This window comes from Paroedura picta, chromosome 7 (genome assembly GCF_049243985.1).
Source record: "Paroedura picta isolate Pp20150507F chromosome 7, Ppicta_v3.0, whole genome shotgun sequence".
Taxonomy (NCBI): Eukaryota; Metazoa; Chordata; class Lepidosauria; order Squamata; family Gekkonidae; genus Paroedura; species Paroedura picta.
The window spans coordinates 50,356,100-50,378,416 of record NC_135375.1 but is presented as its reverse complement, the minus strand read 5'-3'; the positions used below and the strand labels follow the sequence as shown (position 1 = coordinate 50,378,416).

At 45.2% G+C, this 22,317-nt stretch overlaps 1 protein-coding gene across 4 annotated transcripts in view; it reads right to left on the bottom strand.

The window, feature by feature from the left end:
• The window catches only part of CAMK4 (calcium/calmodulin dependent protein kinase IV), a 96,543-nt gene extending 74,598 nt beyond the window's left edge, over positions 1 to 21,945 (bottom strand). For 2 of the 4 annotated variants that reach the window (XM_077347765.1, XM_077347768.1), the window contains exons 1-2: positions 21,797 to 21,945; positions 15,847 to 16,082 (exon numbers count right to left, since the gene is read on the bottom strand). In XM_077347765.1, the coding sequence (XP_077203880.1) occupies positions 15,847 to 16,043 (197 nt within the window). In that variant the 5' untranslated portion in view covers positions 16,044 to 16,082; positions 21,797 to 21,945. Of the gene's footprint in view, positions 1 to 15,846; positions 16,539 to 16,563; positions 16,645 to 21,796 lie in introns of those variants that run through there. The other 2 variants (XM_077347767.1, XM_077347766.1) reach the window with 2 other exon arrangements.
• Positions 21,946 to 22,317: the final 372 nt, after the last annotated feature.

The following is a 22,317-nucleotide window of genomic DNA, read 5'->3' as shown; positions in this document are numbered from 1 at the left end:
GCGGAACGCCAAGATTCCACTATTTAAAATAGCGTTATTGCTTTGTGAAACCAATTGGCAACATTGGTCCTTGTGCGGAATGGGCCTCAGTATCACCTGTCTGGTCAAGCCTTCTTGGGTCATCAATAGGGTCATAAGCAGCCATCAAGCCGTAGCCAAGAAACAGAGTTACACTTACTTGCAACTGCTGTCTATTGAGGTCTTTGTGTGCATACACACATAACGTCTGCACTTATGCAGGCCAACAGCATACATTTACTTTCTAGACTAAAAATTCCCTTTTGGAGCCAACGCGTGGGATTCCTACCCAATGTATCATGTGCTCCAGTGGCAGGAACTCCTTCCCTTAGATTGAACTAAGCTGCTGCAAGCTCCTTTTCATTGCACGATAGACTAAGTTTAGCCAGAGATCTAAATTCATCAGTTAATTTGTCTAAGTACTGGGAAATACTCTCCCAGAAGAAAAGTTGATGGCCTTCCATAACTACTTCATAATTTGACTCAGAAATTGAGAGTGGATGAAACAAAAAACCTAGCTCCCCAAAGCATCCAGATGGCAGCTTTCACTGTTCGCATGAAGATGACTGCAGGCCAAGTCGCTGGCATGACTGCATGTCTTCTAGGATTAGAAGTCGGTGTTGGGTGCATTGAAGAAACTTGCAGAAGTCCAATTTTACTCTGTATACATTCATGGTTTTAAGAAGTAAGGTCTGGATGGAGATTGGTTTCTGCCAGATTGGAACTGTGAGGTCAGGTAGGCCCTCCAATATTAGGAAAGCAACGATTCCTGATGTTTCAGAAAAGAGTCAACTTCAAATTCTGTTCTTTGGATAGTTGTCTGAAGTGAATTTATGGAATAACCTGTAACATTAATATTTCCTCCTGCATGAGCAAAAAATTATGTCCATCAGCACAGAATCACATTCCTTAATTTGTTTGGATTCATCTTGAGAAGAATAAAAAAGCTCAGTTAAAAAACATATGGAAGTGATACCACATGATGCAAAGGCTGAACAGATTTTAAAAATCTGATTTGCCCTCCGGTTGGAAGCATTAGAAAAAAACTTGATTTTGAGCATCTACAGTAGTCATATCCAAAAATCTTTCGTGATATGGCAATGTTGAAAACATGAAACAAATCTTATTATGTATCTTCCCAGACTTAAATATAAAAGACAGCTCATTTATCATGAATTTACTGACAGCAGCAAAGATGGTGTATACTTGAACACAAACTGTCCTTGACAAAAATTCAATATGAAGCAGAAAAAATAACTTCAGACATACCTGAATTTATGGAACAACCTGTAACATTAATATTTCCTCCTGCTTAAGCAAAAAATTGCCCATTGGCCCTTAAGACATAATCATATGCCTTCCCAAGGATGCTCTATTTTTATTACTCTTAATATTTACTACTAAGATGCATGTATGCATTTGCTAGTTTTCCCTGACAATTTGAGTATTTTGATTATAATATAGTAAATATTGCTATTAATTATTAACACTATTACTGGTTCATTACTGTATATTAATTAAAAAGTAGTTGAGAAAGGAGATCTGAAATTACCCTCCTTGTTTCTAAGTAAAGTATGTGTTGGGAAATCTAGGTAAACATCTAAGCACTCTTAACTTTGACAAAGGTTTTTGTCAAAGTTAAGAGTGAGGATATATAATTATGGCTGTACAAGCTCCTTTGAGGTGTTGAGAGAATGGAAGAAAGACTAGTAAAGCATCACAGCAATTCTAGGTAGGTTATATCTAACTCTCTTAACTGGGAAGAACTGCAAGGAAACTTAAATTAATTTTAGACATTGGTTTTTATATGCCACTTTTCTCTGCCTGAAGGAGTCTCAAAGAGGCTTACAATTAGTATGGGAGGGAATCAGCAGAAAAACAGGGAAATGAAACCTTACAGCTATGTCCATAGCTCCACTTCTCATAACATATTAGATACTAATGTTCTTCTTGGTTTTGCTATTTTCTACCAAATTTCCTCAAAGCATGTACTCTTGAGGTTTGTATCCCTTTCCATTCCTTTAGAACTACAATTGTGTTGGAGCTGAATATGGTCAGACCACTATGCCCTGAAGGCCCAGCTCTAGATACCACCTGCGTGGGCAGCAGGCACATTTTAGCCCACATGCGAAGACTCACGGAGCTGACTGGATTCCTGAATGCTCTGTGGGATCCGATGCTTCCCGGTGACTCACTGGCAGTCCTAGAGGAGGACTGGCAGTCCTGTTTGACTGCCACCATTGATGAGATTGCTCCCAGGTGCCCTCACATCAAACTGGCTCTCTGGTATACCCGGGAGCTAAGGGAGAGGAAGAGAGAAGTGAAATGGCTAGAGCAAGTGTGGAGGAAGACTTGCGACAAAGCAGCAATAATATCTTATTGCACGCTTATGAGTGTGTATGAGATGGCAGTTAGGGTGGCTAAATGTGAATTTTATGCTGCCTCTATCACATCTGCGAGCTCTCACCTGGCCCAATTATTTATGGTAGTTCAATCTTTGACCATCCTTGAGGAAGTGTGCCAAAATAGCCATCAATTGGCTCTTGGCTGTGAGGCATCAGCGAGCATTTTCACAGCTTGTGACTTCACAGGGACCTTCCTGGCACTAATACCAAAAGGAAACTAGAGGCCTGTTGGCTGCGGGCGGGGGGGGGGGGGAGGGATATGTTTGATGGCTTCAGGTGGTTCTCAGTAACCAAAGTGAATGAGTTGCTGGGGTCAGTGTGGGCAACCACTCTTGATCCCTGTCCGTCTTGGTTGCTCAAGACGAGAGACCAGTGGATAGGAGGCCCTCTGGGAGAGATTATCAACCTCTCCCTGTCTACAGGGGAGTTCCCAGAGTTGCTAAAGGAGGTGGTAGTTTGTCCCTTACTGAAAAATCCATTGCTGGACCTGCAAGATCTGGCCAACTACTGCCCCGTTTCAGATCTTGCGTTTCTGGGCAAGGTAGCTGAAAAGGCTGCGACCAACCAGCTCCAGGCATACTTGGAAGAAGCTTTGGTACTCGATCCATACCAGTCAGGCTTCTGTCCTGGCCATGGGGTGGAGATGGTGCTGGTTGCCTTGGTGGATGAGCCAGTGCCAGATGGATCGGGGTGTTTCGGCTATCCTCTGGATGCTCAGTCTGTGGGCTGCGTTTAACATGGTTGACCATGAGTTGGCCAACTGCCTCACCGAGACTGGGATCCAGGGAACAGCCCTTCAATGACTGTGCTTCTTTCTCTGGAACTGGGCACAGAGGGTGGCAGTGCAGGAGGAATTATCACGCCTTTACTAACTCCCTTTTGGGGTCCCACAGGACGCGGTATACCCTCCCACACACATCTTTATTTAACATCTTTATGCGCCCTCTGGCACAGCTGGCCCAGAATTATGGGTTGGAGTGTCACCAGTATGTGGGTGACACCCAGCTCTGTCTCCTCATGGATGGCTGCCCAGACTCTCCCCAGATACATTTGCCAGTTGTTTGGAAACCAGTGCTGGATGGATAGAGCAAAGTCACCTGAAACACAACCTCTCCAAGTCTTAGATTCTGCGGCTGGGCAGAAAGGCAGCAGACCAGGAAGCGTACCTACCCACCCTGGCTGGGGTGCAACTTAACATCTTGTCCTCAGCCAGGAATCTGGGGATGATTCTGGATACCTCTCTTTCTCTATGCCACTTTCGCCAGGCAAGGCTATTAGTGCTCTATCTTCCCCTGGACTGTCTACCCACAGTGATCCATGCAACGTTCACCTCTAGGTTGGATTTCTGTAACTCACTCTATGCAGGCCTACCCTTGTCCTTGACTCGGAAAGTCCAGCTGGAAAAGAATTCAGCTGCTAGGGTCGTCACCAGCACACCTTGAAGAGTCCATATTCAGCCTGTGCTGAGGCAGCTGTATTGGTTGCCTGTGCTGGCCCGGATCAGGTTCAGGGTTTTGGTGTTAACCTTTAAGGCCATTCGTGGCTTAGGCCCTGCCTATCTGAGGGACCGCTTGTCTCCTTATGCCCCCCACATGGTGCTTCGCTCTCCAGGTGCTAATCTACTGGAGGTCCCTGACCACAAAGATGCATACCTGGTCCCAACCTGAGCCAGGACCTTTTCAGCCCTTGCCCCAACCTGGTGGAATGACCTCCCAGGAGAGCTAAGGGCCCTAACTGAGCTATTAGAGTTCTGCAGAGCCTGCAAAATGGAGCTCTTCCAACAGGTCTTTAGTTGAGATCAGGGCCAGGAACAACAGGGGACCCTCCTCAGATTATGCAATAACATCCAATAACATGCAATCTGTCCTGGGAGATGACAGCTACTTTGTAAAGGCAGAACGTGAGGAGGAGATTTTCCATGCCACTGAAAAAGAGGATAACCTCGACACTGTTCAAGCAGGCCAACAATATAACAACAATACCCTCAGGGACCTATTTGTTCTGGGGTCAGCTACCATTTGTAAGTGGGGAAGGCACTAGCAAACCACCCCATATTGAGTTTGCCATGAAAACCCCAAGGGTCAGACATGACTCGGTGCTTGCACAGGGGATACCTTTACCTTTACCGTTACCTTTACCATTTGTAAGACATCCAGGGAGATGATTCAATCATGATTGACAAGATATGAAGATGGGGAAATGCTGGTATTGGGCTTCCCGAAGACTCTTGACATGGTGCTAATTTAAATAGCTGGTCCTGACCATAAAAAGGAATTCTTCAATATCAGTAACCACTAAAGCTTGGTACTTCCTGCCTTTAAACTCCAAGGTTAGTTCATGGATATCTATACAAATCTTTGCTAATAAACATGAAGTTCCAAGAAGGTATGTCTCCCCTCCCAGCAGGACACACCTAGTCAAACAAGTATTATGACTAAATATCAGAAAAGAAATTCTTCAAAAAATCTATCTCCTCCCTTTTAAAATGCTAACAACAGAGATGAGAGCTTGGTTTTGATTAGCTAGGCCAAGTAGGATTTAACTTTTTAAACTCTTGTTTGTGTAGCTGATCTCTGAGAAGCCCACGTAATTTACCTTTTACAGTTGAACAGAGATCAGTTATAGGGGTGTGCAGTTGGTATCTCCAAGCCCAAAAAATAGCCAGAAAATACTTTACCATTAATTTCGGTCGGATATAAATTGGGATTGGATTTTGGCTACCCAGGATGACTGGAGTTCACTTGCAGCTAGCAAGAAGCATTTAAAGGCACCACATTCCCTTTGAATGCCTTCCTCCCCTTTCCATTGAAAATCACAGAGGATGGGGCACCTTCTTTGGGGTCCACAGAACCTGACACTCTGGTCCAATCTTTTCAAAATTTGGAGGGGGTTTTGAAGAGAGGCACCAGCCCCAAGAGAGTCCCAGATCCCATAGGGTATAATGGAGCAAAAAAAAAAAATCAGGATTCCTGCATATTTACTGAATCCAAATATAATAAAAATATTGAGATTTGGAAATATCAGGAAATGCCAATATTTTGGAGGTTTCAATATAACCAAACACAAAAAAATATCAGTACACCCCTAATCAATCATCTTCATCCCACCTGCTTGTGCCTCGATGGCATTTTTTTTTTTTTTTGCTGAAATGAAAAAGTGTCTTTGGCCAGTTCCACATACCTAGGTTCAACCAGTATGCTTCACATGGTAATTTTCTATGTGCAGGAAGTCACCCTCTCCCATGTATTTTTTCAAATGTTCAACCTATACACCTATGGCGTATCTCAAGAAAACTCTCCTACTTGATTCTACTGGGAGCATAATTAGACCATTGACCATAAAATGAAAGAAAACTATTTAGTAAGTAGCTGAAAAGTTATACTAGAATAATTTGCTCTGGCAACAGAAAAAGAGTTTTCAAGTTTATCTCAAAAACAAAAAGCTTTACAAGTTCAAGAGCCCTATTTAATCATGCTTTATTAAAAGAAAAATGTGGGCATACCCATCAGTAGGCTACATGGAAATGTTTCTAAGTTTAGTACAGTTATGATGGTTTTCAATGACAAGTAAACAAATACTGTAACCACTTCACAGTAGACATTTGAAGACCTCTATTGATACCCAGCCTCCTCAAAACCACCTCCATACAACTGTTTTAAATAACTGCTCTGCTTTCTGCATCATGCACCTGCAGTTGGTTTGGCTTTTAGATCTTGCTATTTTAAATCTTTCTGTTTAAGTATATAATTCCCACCACTTTTATCTTTCATGTGACAGAAAGAGAATCAACCAGTAAACATTGAAACGATAAAATCAGCAAAATCATGCAATTGCTACTGGAAACTCCAGCTGGCTCTTCTTTTAATTTAAGAGATATATGTATAAAACTACTAATACATCAGAAATATGTATTAGTGTAATAACACCTGCCTTTTTGACCAAAGCCATTGCTGTAAAGAAAGCCATTGCTCCCTTACATCTTAAAATATACTCTTAAAACAAAACAAGGTATACTAAGGCAGATATCAAGATGGAAAATGAGATAAAGATGAATAAACAGATAATGGGCTGATACCTGGTGACTAAAATGATGCACAGTGCAACATAAAATCCTAACTTTAAATAAAACAGATTATATTGTAATGTCATGGTATAGATCTATGGTGCAGCCTGTTTTATACAACTCTGGTGACCATATCTCAAGAAGGACATTCTGCACATGTTGGATAATGTACTTCCAATATGCTTTTGCAGCTAGATTTTCCTGTCCAAAACATGTGTGCACATGTGTCCAAAGGGAAATTGAAGAACACAGCGTAACCAAGATGATTAATGTGTGGGCACATCTCTTCTATGAGGAAAAGTTAAAGATTATGCAACTTTTCAGTTTAGATTTAAAAATGTGGAACTTCATAATGCAGGGTTATAAAACTACACAAGGTATAGGGTAGGTGGATAGAGAGAACTTTTTCTTTCTCTTCTAAAATACAAGAAATTGGGGATACTCAGGACAACACATGCAGGACAGAGCAACAAAATTCAGGGCAACACATTCAGGACAGAGAAAATGGGGGGGATTCTTTATTCAATGAGTAATTAACTTGTAGAATTCAATGACGGCTGTTGTAATGATTCCTACGAGTATGAATGGCTTTAAAGGGGGATTGACAGATTAATAAAAGATAGGTCTATATGCTCAGATCTTTTGTTCCTGATGTCACAAGGATTTGTATTTTTGTGTGGTCTAAAGGGATTTGAACTCCTAATGGGACCAGAGGCTGTCCTGCCCTAAAAGGTAAAACAGTCACTCAGCTTAGCCTATGGGAGTTCTGCTCCAGCATCCAGTCACCTTGAAGGGTGGGGGGAGATGGAATGGTAGAAGGAAGCACCAGAGGAGTTAGTTCAGATCTGTCTCAGCAAGACTGCAGTGATACTGCAGTGGCAGTTGCTTGTGCCATCAGCCTTTTCTTCCCCTTCCTTTTAGTGGGATTATGGAAATTGGGTTAGTTACATGAACCTGGCCGCCATTCTTGTCTTGCCTTGTTGTGATTGGTGTACTGTGCTTTATTGTTCTTGTTACTGTTTTTAGGGGATTGATTTTATGTGACCCGCCTCGAGCCTTCATGAGGAGGCGGGATATAAATTAAACAACAACAAATAATAAAATGTTTTTGGTCTGCCTCAGCAAAAGGGTAGCTCTGCCTGGTAGTGTGGCAGATTGTTAAGGTTGCCTATGGTGTTCAGAAGATCTTGTCCCATTTAATCCAGCTTTTGCAAAATGGCAGGTCAGTGTGGATGGAATCCTATATGTATGAAAATATCCAGCCTAGAGGCTAGTCAATAAAGCCTGTTTGTACCTGAAAGCATTAAAGAAAATTCAAACTGCACTATGAAGCCATAACTAGCTTAAACTTATATGCCTCAGCAAGGTTTTTGCAGTATTTTTAAAAGTGGGATAGCCATCTGACGGAGAGGCTGATTCTGTGAAGGCTTAAGGGGGTGGCAGGTTACAGTAAAAGAGCGATAGGGTTGTGAGTGTCCTGCATAGTGCAGGGGGTTGGACTAGATGACCCATGAGGTCCCTTCCAACTCTATTATTCTATGATTCTATTACTCTATGCCCCAGGTGGTTCTGCAGTGCAGTGCAGCGTGTGGAGCCACCTGAAGCATTTTTTTTGTCTTTTCCAGGATGCTTGCCCAACTATTCCTTTTTGAATGGCCCTGGCTCAACATAGGCCCCGTTGACACCTGGGGCAGAAAAGGGAACATGGTTTTATTTGTATTCCCTTGCCACAGAGCAACTGAAGGCCTGAGTTGGGCCAGGTGCCCATGCCAGTACCGATATCATACAGAACTGGGAATCTGCCCTGCCACAAGACGGGCGGTGAGTCAGGGCAAATTCCTGTTGCGGAAAAGGTGCTAACATTTCTTGAAGGCTGAATGTTTCCACTCACAGTTAAAATCTGACTGAAGTTTGACAGCTACTGAGCTGCAGTTTTGCTTCCATCTCTAGTAATGTGTGCCATGACTCATTTGCTGAAGCCACCCAGTGCTTCTTTGGTTTCTGGACAATTTTCCTACTGTAGAACACTTTGTTGAGACTGTTCTGTACATACAGAGCCCATCTGTGACATTAGGAATGACACACGCTAGAACTTAACCCAAACTTTCTTAATTACATATGAATGCTCTTAAAGTAGGAGAAAATTCAAAAGAAAAAAAAGCTGTCCTCAACAGTGAAGCTTTTACCTTTGTTTTAGAAGCCAACTCATGTGAGAAGACAGCCTATTAATTTATTAAACCTTGCCTCAGTTAGTAAAACTCCACTTTGCTATAAGTTACTTGATAGTCAAAAGGAAAATAAATTTGAGCTTTTGATGCATATAGCATGACTAGAATGGATTCATTCTGAGCTAGATCCAATAGCTGTTTTCAACTGGCATGACATTTCCATCAACAGGATTTTAAACAATTCCTTCCACAGCAAAATCCCAATTTGTGCCCACACTGTTCTTGAGGGTCATCAGGACACACATTTCAGGGAGCACAGTAGGAAGCAGGAAAGTTTCATTCCATCAGCAGAGCTCCACTGATGGTACCCTGGAGCCAATCCAGCGTGTTTTTCACAGTCTTCCTGCCAGGAAATAATTATTGTAGTGGTATACGACAGATATATGGCTTAATACTGGCACCTCTACTCACAGAACAAAATTTTCTTTAAATAATAATATCATATTGCAAATATATAGGTGATATTGTGAAATGATGTAAAACATTAAAATATGAGTTATGGTGCTCTGCAAATCTCACTCATAAAACTTTAATCTCTCTTGAATGAATAAAGCAAGGATTTGCCTTGCCCACCTAAATAAGTATTGGAGCAATTTCTCAGTTTATTACAGAACAAATTTTGAGTCCAGTGGCACCTTTAAGACCAACAAATTTTTATTCAAGGTACTAGCAATAAAGACTGTTGTGCAAAAAAATTTTTTTAAATACAACAAGCTGTAGAAAACAGTTGTTGGTAAGGGGTGGCCAGAGCCCCTTGCACAGGTGGGACACACCTGCACCATTCTGCCCCCACCTCAGCTGCAGGCTGCCCTTTGTCTCTGCCATCATTGCTCATCTCCAGTCTATAAAGATTGGCTCCCCAGGCAAAAATGGCAGCTTTGGAGGGTGGACTCTAAGGCATGGTATCCTTTGAGGCCCCACCTCTAAACCTCAAGGAATATTTTCAACCCTGGGGTAGCCAACCTCCAGGTGGGGCCTAGAGATCTGGAATTACAGCTCATCTCCAGACTATAAAGATCAGCTCCCCAGGCAAAAATGGCTGCTTTGGAGGGGGGTGACTCTGTGGCATCGCAACACACTGAGATTTAGGGGTGCCAGCCTTCAGGTGGGATCTGGGGGATCTCCCAGAATCACAGCTCATCTCTAGGCAACAGAGATCAGTTCTCCTGGAGAAAATGGCTGCTTTGGAGGGTGGACATTGGGGCTATCCTTTTGAGCAGGGGTAGTCAAACTGTGGTCCTCCAGATGTCTATGGACTACAATTACCATGAGCCCCTGCCAGCGTTTGCTCTGGTTTGTCCTGGTGAGGGTCCAATTGGAAGGCACGAAGCGCCTTCCGATTGGCCTCTCACCCAACTGGCTGGAATTCTTGTCAGTCTGGGGCCAAGAGGCCAATCTTTGGCCCCTGTTTCTATCCTGGACTCAGCCCATCCCCCTTAGCCTTACTGTTTTATTTATACCGCTCCCTGAGCGCTTTACAGATGATATTATTAAATTGCTGGCATAACAAATAAATACAAATACAGATCTAAATAATATAAATAGCAGTATAGCTTCAGCAAGGCACCAATACATTGTAGCTTGTGTACTGTGGACATTAGATACATTAATCTCTTTTCAGCTTCAGTCACTGTGAAATATTACTCAGGAGGAAGATTCCTGGTGACCTCTGCTGCTATGGCTGGGCCCACAGTGGATCCCAGTATCATCCACTGCTGTGGCCAGGCCTGGGGAGGTTCCCAGACCCCTCCATCACTATGGCTGGGTCTGGAGAGTCCTACACTGCCATGGCTGGGCCCAGAGCAGATCCCAATGGCAACGGCTCCCCCAGGCCCAACTCAGGTTCTTGGCAGCTTCACAGCCACTGCAGAGTGGCTTCTAAAAACACCTGTGCACACACAAGAGCCCATAACACCACTGTGGAGGGAGGGCTCTTGCTACCCCTCAAGCTTTTTCATCATGCAGAAACAGTGCTGAGGCAGAGAGCTAGCTGCTTTTCTGCTGCTCCATGTGCACAGAATGGAGCACATAGAGCAAGAAATGGGTAAAATAATCCCCCTCCCCAAACTGTTTTCACACAGGAAAATGGCTGGGGTGGGGAAGGCTTCCTCCTGTGTCAGCGTTCTAAGCCTGTTTGGATGCTACCTTTAAAAAAAAAGAGTTCATTCCCTATATTTAGGAAAAGGAAACCTCTTTAAAAACACTGTGTAGTTTAGCTCTCAATCTCTTACTTGGTCTGCCATCCTTCTTTGGGAACTTTGCCTCTGGACACTACCCAGTCCCTTGTCTTTCCTGTCTCTTGGTACCTTTTCCCAGCTCCACAAAATTTACTGTGTCTTCAGCAACCTATGTGAGGTTCTAATCCCAGCTAAACATACAACTTTCACTTTTCCATTAGAATCATAGAATCATAGAGTTGGAAGGGACCTTCAGGGTCATCTAGTCCAATGCCCTGTGCAATGTAGGAACTCACAACTACCTGCCCACCCACAGTGACCCCAATGTCATGCCCAAGTAATCCCCCCCACACCTAAAATCTCCAGAATCCGGAAATTCACCTACCATACCACAGTGATGATTAGCAATTCCCTGGGTAGGCAAGGAAGGGCCACAAGCCCTTCCTACCCACCCACTCTCAATCTGCCTAAGTTTATAAAATCAGCATTTCTGTCAGATGACTATCTAGCCTTTGCTTAAAAACTTCCAGAGGAGGAGAACCCACCACATCCCATGGAAAACTGAACTGCAAACACTGTGGCCTTTTCCACAGTTGTTATTTGCCACTACATTCTTGCTGCACTGACTTCTAGATTTTGCCCCTGGCATTCTATATTTGTGGGTTTCTTCCAAGAGTCTGTTCACTGTCCAAGAGTCTGTTCACAGCTTAAATTTTACACTTCTGTTGGGAGAGTAGGTGTTCCTGGCTTCTATCTCGCCTCCTTTCCCTTTTTAAAAAAAGTCTAATGCACAATAACATAATGGTATAATCTCCCCATGCTTGTTCTTGTGTCTTGCTCTCATCACTAAGCTCCCTCCCTTCTTCCTCCTCCTGTGGGAAAAGTGCTCAATGCTCTCCTTTCCCATATGCTGTGCAGCTCATTACCTACCCCCCCCCTTCTCAGGAGCAATGCAAATTAAATAGTGCCTCCTGTGTCATCCGTTTCCTCTACCCTTCCCCCCATATAGTGCATGTTGTTGTTATTATTTTAAAAAAACAGTCATTATGTTAGGACAACAAAGCCTTTTTTTTTTTTACTTCAGAAAGCTGAGGGAGGCTGCTAGAAGTAATTAAGGCTTCCAGCCTCCCTGCCCGAAACTGACCAGGGCTTCCTTTCCCTTCATGAAACTAACAAAGACTGTTCTGTTGAACTTTCAATCTTTCAGGAGGGGGAGACAGTTTGTGTGCTGTGCTTGTGCTACTTTGGAACTGCGTTTTAATGCAATCCTGTTCAAAATCTTTAAAAAATACATTGGGGAGTGGAGGAAGGCAGGCAGAGACACAGCATTGGTCAGATCTCAAATATCATCATTTTGAGCCAGGAAATAGTGGAGGAAGCCAATGAGCTTCTACTTTAGGTTACTGTGAATTCCCTCCAAGGGGAGAGGAGGACTTGCATTTTCTTGGGATTCACAACATTTGTGGCAAACAGGGAGTGCATTCAGGTGTTCTGCCTGAATCGGGAGATTTTAGTATGAAATTCCATGGAGCTTTACGGGTGCTGCCGCAAAGTTTTTAGTCACAGTAGAAAAGCCTTATGAGAGTCTATTTCAATGCATATTTGCAGTGTCTGTGAACATTCTGAATAATCATATCTAATCAGTATCAGAAGCTCATCACTACATTAGCAATACAATACTAAACAGAACTTTATAGCTGTAATCAATTGAACATCAAACAAATTACAGCACTTTGAGTCAACTATCTATAACTATCTCATGTCCAGATTCATTTGCTTGACCTGTAATGATTTTGTAGACATCCCAGACATTTTTATCATTTTATACTGCAGTACAACCGTAACTTTAGAAGCATACTGGCTACACTTATTACTGAGGACAGGAATTCCCTTATTTTGAATTTTCTGCTTAAAATCTTTAACTTTGCTTGACTCTCAACTGTAATGATGTGTTTAATACAGCCTCATCTAATATGTTTTCTAGGATCACCTGTATAGCCTCATCCCCTATAGCTCCTCTAGCCTCCTTCTATCTCCTGAGTTACCTCCATCTCTCCACTGACTTCTGCCCTCCTCCTCTTGCCATCCTCCACAGTAGCCACTGTGTGTTACTCTCTCACTTCAGTCTTTGCAGGTCTGATATTCTTTCACAGTCTGCAGAAAGGGAAACAGCACACCTGTATAGCCACAACAGCACTATTTGCACCTGCAGCAGCACAGAGAGGCCACAAGGGGAAATGTCAGAAAAGAGGAAGAGTTGGTTCTTATATGCCGCTTTTCTCTACCTGGAGTCTTCAAAGCGGCTTACAGTTGCCTTCCTTTTCCTCTCCCCACAACAGACACCCTGTGAGGTAGGTGAGGCTGAGAGAGCCCTGATATTACTGCTTGGTCAGAACAGCTTTATCAGTGCTGTGGCGAGCCCAAGGTGGATGCATGTGGGGGAGAGCAGAATCAAACCCAGCTTGCCAGATTAGAAGTTCATGCTTCTAGCCTCTACACCAAGCTGGCACACTAACCACTACACCAAAGAGGGTAAAGAAAAGGCTCAGCTCACAAATCGGACATTTTCACATGGCTCCTTGGCCATCTGTGTTCCCCTCTGTATCAGGTATTAATGGAACTTCATTGTAAAAATTTTAACCTCAAATTTCCAGGTACAGATTACTGAACCTATCTCCCCTGCGTTGCACTGCACTACATCATGTTGTTTCTTTTCCATTTGCAGTCCTCCATGCCATACACATTCTGGATTTTTTGTCCTTAGGAAGCATCCTTTGCAGGAGAGGAAATGCTCCATGCAAGGTGCTTACCTATGCATACTCTCAGTGAATATTAACAGAAAGTTTATAGGAAAACCTTTAAAAACCTGAGTGAGGAGTACTCACAGCCCCAACATCATATATCTAGACAGCTGTTCCTTTGTTGCTTTCTACCAATCTCATGCTTCACAATTAATAAGGCATGGTTTAAACATGAGGGCTGGTGATGTAAAAGAGGTATTATGAGTACTCTGCATGGGATCAGGGCCTCATTGCAACCTGTGCTGCAATAAACTAGCATGCCATCAGCATCCTCTCCACACAGGTTATGAATCTTTAGTGTATACAGTAAGCACATACAACTGCTTTGCATAGCTGCAGGGCAGGCCGATTGCCAGCTTTGGGTAGTGTCTAAGGTATCAGATGAGAATCTGGGATTCCCAAATCTAAATGCTCACACTGCCATGGAAGCTTGCTGGGTGAACTTCACCCAGTCACACATAGGGTCACTAGCTCCGGGTTGGGAAATACCTGGAGCTTTTGGGAGAGGACCCTGCAAAGGATGGAGTTTGGGAAGGGGAGGGTATGATGCCTCAGAGTCCCCCCTCACAAGCAGCCATTTTATCCAGGGGAACTTATTCTGGGTCATCTGGAGATCAACTGTAATAGCAGGAGATATCCAGGGGCCACCTGGAGGTTGGCAAACCTAGTTACACACCATCTGCCTAATCTACTGCACAGGGCTGTTGTAAGAATAAAATGGAGAAGGGAGAAATGTTGTAAGTTACTTTGGGTCTCCATTGGGGAGAAAAGGCAGCATAAGTGAAATACAAAGTATTAACATAACAGTTTAATTAAGCTCCTGAGCCCATGCAAAATCTTGTGCCTTACTTGCTTCATATTTAAATCACACCTTAGACTTTGTTCCTCCAAAACTGCATCATGGGATAAAAGGGAATGGTGAGATTACAAATGTCCCAAACTTTATTTTTATAACTACAGGGATTTAAATTAACTTAAATTGAATATAGTTCACAACAAGATGGCCTATAAAACTGCTACAACTGCAATCTATCTTCTGCTCAGGCATATTTATCCAAAAGACATCAGAAAAGGGATTTTCAGAACTGTTCTGTCAACCCAAGCACAAATGCTCTGTCAAGCCATAAGTATTCAACAGCTGTTACCACTGAATAAGCATTTTGAATAACAATTCTTTTAAGATGGTATTTGCAATGCATTTCTTTAGATTTCAGAAAAGGGGGATCTGCAAATCTACCCTCTTTGAACCAGGGCTTCAGTTTATTATTCTTGCTTTCATCTGTTTTTACATTATTCCTTTCTCTTCTCTAGCAGAACCACTATAGCAAACGAGTGTTTAAGGTCAGTTGTTGGCGTCTCTTCCTTACAGAACAAGAAGTTTAACACGTCTGAAACATGCTTGCTTATCACCGTGTTCAAGGGGGAGGGGGGATGCGCAGATCTGCATTTCCTTTTAGATGGTGAATCTTTCAATACTGCCTCCTACTCATGCAAAGAAAGGGGCAAGGGCGACCGGTGAGGCGTAGTTCCACCCTTTACGGCGCCTTCTACCAATACAGCCTCGGTAGGCATAGAGGAGAGCCTCTAGCAGCAGCGTGGCTAAAACGGGGCTTTGAGGCACCGGCTCAGCACACGAGCCCAACTTCGAAGGCAAGAGGACGCAAGCTCGCCTGCCCCAGCCCCGGCAGACCCAAAAGGGGCCAGGCGCTGACGATGCCTGCCGATCTCTCCACGAAGGAAGACAGCCCCCCTCTTGCCATTCGCCGCCTCGACCCGAATCTCCCTCTGCCCGAGCCCGCTCAGGAACGAAGCATCTTCCTCCCGCTTGCTCTGCAGCAGCACTGCCTTCCCCTGGACGCTACAGGGCTTGCCCTACTTTGGCTCGCTCACCTCCCCGCTCTGTCTAGGAATGTCTCGCCCGCCTGCCAACAGTCTCTGCCTGGCTCGCTGCTCTCTCCCCGTCCATTGGGCCCCTCACGGCAGCCAGCATGCTCCAACTCTGCCCTCCCCTCCCGGGTCGGTCTAAGGATTGCTCCGTGAAGACGGCGCGCTGGGGCCGGACCAGACCCCGGGCTGGCTAGTGTCACCCCCCCCAGCGGCCCCGCCCCTCTTCGCCTTGCAGCCCTTCCGGCGCGCCGCCTCTTGCCTCCTTACCGTCCCAGCTCGGACTCCAGCTCGTGGTAATCGGCCAAGGTGTCCCGGTTGGAGCCGTCGATCCAGTAGTCGGGGACGGCGGCGGTGGCGGCGGTGGGGCCAGCGGGAGCAGCGGGAGCAGCCCCAGTCCCCGGAGCCCTGCCCGCGGCAGCAGTCGACGAAGACGAGGAGGAAGAGGGCATGGTGACTTTCAGCATGCTGCGGTGGGAGGCGGCGGCGGCGGCGTGTCCGTCGGGCTGAGGAGAGAGGAGAGCGCCAAAGCGGCTTGCGGCTGGCCCTGCGCCTCCACCCCGGCCTCCGACTCCGAGCGGGGCTCTCGGCGGCTGCCTGAGGCGGCGGAGCTGCCAGCCAAACTTCCAGCCGGGCGGCGGCACCCGGCAGAGCCTGAAGGCGAAGGGAGCGCGGGGGGGCGGCGGCAGCGGCAGGAGGAGCGCGCGCTCTCGGCTCACGCGCGCACGCGCGCGCACCAGAGAGTGGGGGGCGTCGCCTGGAAGGGGAGAAAAGACCCCTGCCTCGGGCCGCGTAGGGAAGGCTAGTCTGGCAGGGGTTGCAGCACGAGTGAAGGAGGCAAGGCGGGGGCGCGCGGATGCGCGCGACCGTGAGCCGCGAGAGGGGGGAAGAAGGGGAGTCCCTCCTCCCCCCCCCCTCGCCTAAGCCTGACTTCAGAGGTGCCTTTCGCGCAACGAGTGGGTTGTTACTGCTGCCATCGCAACCCACCAAGGCAGCGCCTGGCAGCGGTCCCGGGCTCAAAGCAGCCCTGCCCTCCCTGCCGCCCAGCCGGAGCGCGCGGGCGGTGGGGATGGGAGGCACATGCGGGAGGACCGGGACTCCGTTTGCGGCGCTGGCTCTGCCGTCCCGCGGGGTCCTAAACTGCCCTGGATTCCTCGAAGAAGGCTCACCTTCAAAGCTTACACCGGCGCCACATACGCTGGCCAGAGCACGTGCCCCGTTTTCCTTTTTAGGAGTATTCTTAAAACACAAGAATCTGCTGCATCCGATCACTAGTCTATCTGCACCCTGTTTCAAACAGGGCATAGAGGTGAACTGTGGGTATGGAAAGATTTGCCGCCCCTGCATCTGGAGGCTCCCCATCATGGCAGATAAAGGCCCCGTGAATCTGCCTCCTGTCTGAATCCCCTTTCTGCTGAAATTTGCTTGGCAACAGAGAAGATCTTCTCAGACACTCTAATGTCCACCACCCCAGAATGGGATTACCCAGGGCTTTTGCATTCTTAGTAAGGACAGATGCCCTGAGAAAGGCTGTTCCCAAAATTCTGGCCAGTCCTATGAAGAGGAGGATATTAGGATAGCTCAGCCTCAAGGCTAATGTAGCATGTCCCAGATAAGCAGAGCCAAGATATGGCGCCAATTTCCCTGCCAAATGCAAATACGAACATGTGTTTACATCATGAGCAGAATCTAGCAGTACTACCACACTCCTAGTGCAGTTCTAATGTACAGCACTTTAAACAAATTATGTTATTTATAGTCTGCCTTTCTCACAGAGAGTCAAGGCAAATTATGTAGTGTAAGTCAATGCAATCAACAATGTGGGGCATCAAAAATAGGATTAGGTTTGGAGAAATGTGAAACAAAGCAAGAAATGTGAAAAAGCAAGAATATTAACATTAGAGATGTTAAACAGTGCAGAAATTTCACAGTGAGACAAAGCATACTGCAATGTATAGTATGGATTAGATACAATAGTATAGTCGGCGGCTCCTTTCTCTTTATAAAAGCATCTTCCTGAACTATTTTGCTATAATATCTCCCTGTTTCTATTGTAAAAATGCTGTCCTGAATAATGCAGCTTTGCATAGTTTGCAGAACACTTGCAGGGTGGGAACTTTCCTGACCACATCAGGCATGGCAATCCATAGGGTGGGGACCATAGTGGAGAATGCATGTGTACAGGCAGTTGTTGCTCTTGCCTGTTTGCAGGGTGAGTGAAATTGTCATGGCCGAGCACAGGAGAAGAGACTGCCCCGGCAGGGCTTTGTATGTGATAGCCAATACCATGAACTGACCTAGTAACTGCTGGGCAGCCAGCAGAGTGAATGCAGAATGGGAGTCATATGCCTGCCAGTAAAAGGGGACTTATAGAATTCCACTCTCGATGTTACTGTGATGACAATCTAGGTGGCCAGACTGGCTTAGGTAGGAGCAATATTCCAGGCTAAATGACATCAGCAGGAAGCTTTTGTTGCAGCTGCATTCACATGGGCCTCCAGCAGTAATGCTGGACCTAGTATAACCCCTAAGCTCTTAACAGAGTCAGCAAGTGTCAGGTGAACCCCATCAGAAGTGAGAAGCAAATGTCCTTCAAGACCTCCCCCTTCATAACCAGCACTATCTCTGTCTTCTTAGGATTTAGTTTCAGTTTGTTCATGCTTAACCAGTTAACCACAGAGAACAAAGGAGTCTCAAAGCAGCTTAGAGGTGCAGAGATCTCTAGGACTGCTCTGTGAGAACAGCTCTAAGTGGGCTGTGATGAGCCCAAGGACACCCAGCTGGCTGCATGTGGAAGAGCAGTGGGGAATCAAAGCGGGCTCGCCAGACATGAGGCTGCTGCTCTTGACCACTATACCAACAAGCTGTGACACTGCATCACTAGGAGATGTGGAGGGTGAAGCACTGCCATTGGCAGGGGGAATGTTAGAGCCCTGGATTGACTCATAACCTCCTATCCCAGCATCAGCCTGGGACAAAACTCAGAAGTGTAAGGGAGGGGGTTTGGCTTCAGCTCAGAGTCCCAGTTCCTTCCTCCTCTCCCCCTTTGCTCTGCCATGGCAAGTTCACTCAATAGAACTGACCTGTAAACAGGCAAAATCAATAACTCCCTGTACACGTGCTTTCTCTGTTGTGGCTCTCGCCTTGTGGGATAGCTTGCCCAAAGAGGTCGGGAAAGGTCCCAATCTCTTGGCCTTCCACAACTGTGCAAAACAACTATTCAAGAAAGTCTTTCTACACAAGGAATAGGGTTTTCCTGTGCAAAGGGCCTTACAAATTTGCCTTGATAAATGTACTGCTGTGTAAGTCAATGTAGCGCTTAATGTAAGTAGGATCCTATTTAAGTCCTTTCTGTACTGCTTAATGGGTCACATGAATGCTTATGCTATAATATGATCGGATATCCTGGTTAAAACTGATTTGAGGGTCCATTCTGCACAGATTCTTTGTAGCAGGAGTGTGGCAAATTGAAATTGCTACAAAAATGCAGTTATGCACAACGTCGTACACAATCTGCCACACTCCTGAAACCGATACACAAAAAGCGCTTCGTTGTAGCGCTTTCAGGGAAATCCCAAAAAGTGGATTCACCCTCCGGAAAGCGCTACACTCTTGCAACCAATCTGCAACACTAGCGGAAAAGTTCTGTGCGTTACCATTGTTGCGGTTTCTGCAAAGTCCCTCCCCCTGGCTCTCTCCTCTGATCTTCCAGCGAAGCGATCGCTATTTTTTTTTCTTGGAGCGAGCGGAGATCAACGAACCAGCGAGCCTTAATTTACCCAGCGAGGCTTCCCCGGCTGCAGTCACTCCCCAGAGCTGTTTTAAGTCACCAAGCACCACACAGCCCCGTTTGCTGGTTTATTTTCCATTTATTTTTCCCTTTATTTTCGGCTGAAAATTGTGCCGTGCAGGGGGGGGTGGATTTTTTTTTCACTCAGGGGTAGCGTGGCAACGATGAAACAGCAGCTCACACACCACCTGCTAGCTAGATGGGTCTCTCCGTTGCAACGAATCAACGCAGATTCGTTGCAACGTGTGTGTGTGTGTTTTTTTTTACCTGCCTTAAAGGGAAAGGGGCTTTTTGGGAGCATGATAACGGTCGCCCATTGGCTGCTCGTTTGATTGACAGCCAGGGGCAGGACAAAGCTCGGCAAATATCGCTTCCTAGATAGCGATTTTTGCCGAGACCGGAAACCTGTGGGAAACGCTAGAAAAGCAACTGGATTCTACTACAAAGGCAGGTATGCATAACGACAAATTCCACTATTTTAAATGGTGTTTTTTCTTTCCGAAACCAATTTTCAACATAGATCCTGGTGCGGAATGGCCCGAGATCTTTTAAGGACAAAGAACTGTGCAAAAATGTGCAGCTTACAGCAAATTCCTGCTTATGTTGGGCATCTTTAGAGACAACTAATGCCTAACCCCCCTAAAGTGTTAAGACATGATTCAGTTGATGAACTGGTAGCATAAAAGTAACTTCATTGCTGTCTCTCAGTTCTTCTCGCATATATACCACTCCTCCCACCACCAGCAGTGATGTGGGCTTAAAAATTTTCCAGCATTTTATTTTGCTCCATAAACTTAACAATAATGAAAGCAATTGCTGATTCAGCAATCCTTGTCCTACTTGAAGCTAAATAAGTGACCTGAGTCAGTGAAGCCAAATGCAAGCACCACCATGTGTGTGTGTTTGTGTGTGTGTGTGTAAAATGGGTGAGGTGATCCTTAAGGTATGATAGGCCCAAACCCTCCAGGGCTTTAAAGGTTAAATATCCAAAGAAAAAAGGAGGAAGAACCTAACCACTCACCCAATTGAATCAAGAACCCAAAAATGTTAAAAAAATAAACGTGGTTTAATATTATGAACACAATATGTAGATAGCTGATAAAATCAATATCATATTGTATACAGTATGTATACAATACATGTCATTGGCTCCACACTATATTTGATTATTTATTGATCTGGACCCTGCAAGGAAGGTGCATAGAGAAGTCACCATCTAATTACAGCTGTATTGAACCAGAGTCCACAATTATAGATAAAGAGGCCTCTGCAATTTTAACCTAGCCCTGTGTCACAGTTTATAAGATTATGTCTACTGGGTCTTTTCTATTTTGACAATACATATTATATGTCTGGAGCTATTGTATTTTGCCTGGTCACTGAAGAAGGCAAATGCACATTTGGTCGAGGCCATTCCGTTCTCGTTTGATACTTTATGAACTGATTTTGTATGTGCAGCTATTATTAAGACCTTATAGTGGTTTTAACTTTCTTTGTAATAAACACATGTGTTTTCATATATTTGAGCTGCACAGGGCCTTGCACTGCCTATGGTCTGTTTTGAGATTACAACAGTTCTGCTCAGAATGTGATCTCCTGCTCTGTTTGTATGCTGTGGAGGGGGGAATGAGCGAGAATATTACCTACAAGCAGAATCCAGAGTAGGGATACTAGACCCCCACTGGGGCCTGGGGATCTTCTGCTTTGGCACCTCTCCCTATCCCCACTTCAGGGGTTCAAGGAAGCAGGGGAAATCCCCCAATCCCTCCACCTGAAACTTAGAGAGCCTCCATTTGCAGCTCCACTACACACAGACACCCCCTGCCGCCATCTCACTGCCCCTCCAAAACTTGTAGAGCTGCTGTTTGTGGCTCTGCCACAGATGCTGGATGCCAACAATGGCTCCACACGTTTCAGGCATGTGGGGGAGGGGGGTGATGGCAGCAGATGGTTGAGTCACAAATGGAGGTTCTACAAGTTTCGGGTGGAGAGCGGGCATGATGGCAGTGGACAGTAGAGCCACAAGGGGCTGCAAGTTTCAGGTTGGGGAGTGGGCACCAGATTGTTGTTTCCAAAATGCTGACATCATTTTGATGTGACATCAGCACATTGGGGAGCTCCTGGAGCACACCCCAAAATTCCCCTCCTCTGATTCTACCTGGTAACTAACCCAGAGCCAGCTTTCACTTACCCTATTTGCAGCTTTTCCTGTCTGCTTGTATTCTTCAGCACTTACCACTTAAAAAGGCCCAAAGGAAAACAAAGACTGTGAAGTGGACAGTGCATTAATGGGTCATCCCTGAACTGACATATTTTCTGCTAGTGCATCTCATAGCCATAGAACAAGGGGGTGAAAACATGCTCAGCCTCACCTGGCCAGTGGTTGCCAACTTCCCCTCTTTATTAAAATTCATCTCTTACTCCACTCACCACTGGTTCTTCTTATCCGCCTTGGATTTGGATAGTAGGTGGGCGTGTTCTTTTATTCATCCATGCCTCCTCCTTGATACCTCACTTGCTGTTTCTGCCCCAGGCTGGATCTTTTCTTGCCTTTTGTTTTCTGTTGCTAGGTGACATGTTGCCTGTTTTGTGACATGTGGTTATCTTCTGGAAATAGAGGCACAGGAATGCCTCATTGTAGCCAGTGACCATTTAGACCCATCTGAAACAACATAAACCATTTTAAAATATCAGAAACATCATGTTGACAATTACAGTCATTATAACATAATTTTTAATAAATATGACAAACAGTGTGTCACAAAGCTTACTGTTTATAGATTATAATCACTAGTACCCAGGTATGTTCCAGGCACATAAAATCCCATTATCCAGAAATGGATGATATTGTTTTGAGTCCATTTTTAAAATTATGTTTAGTTTTCAAATTTTGAAACTGCTGTATTTTCCAAACCATAATCCAGAATATGAGTCTAGGCTCAGCAGCAGGA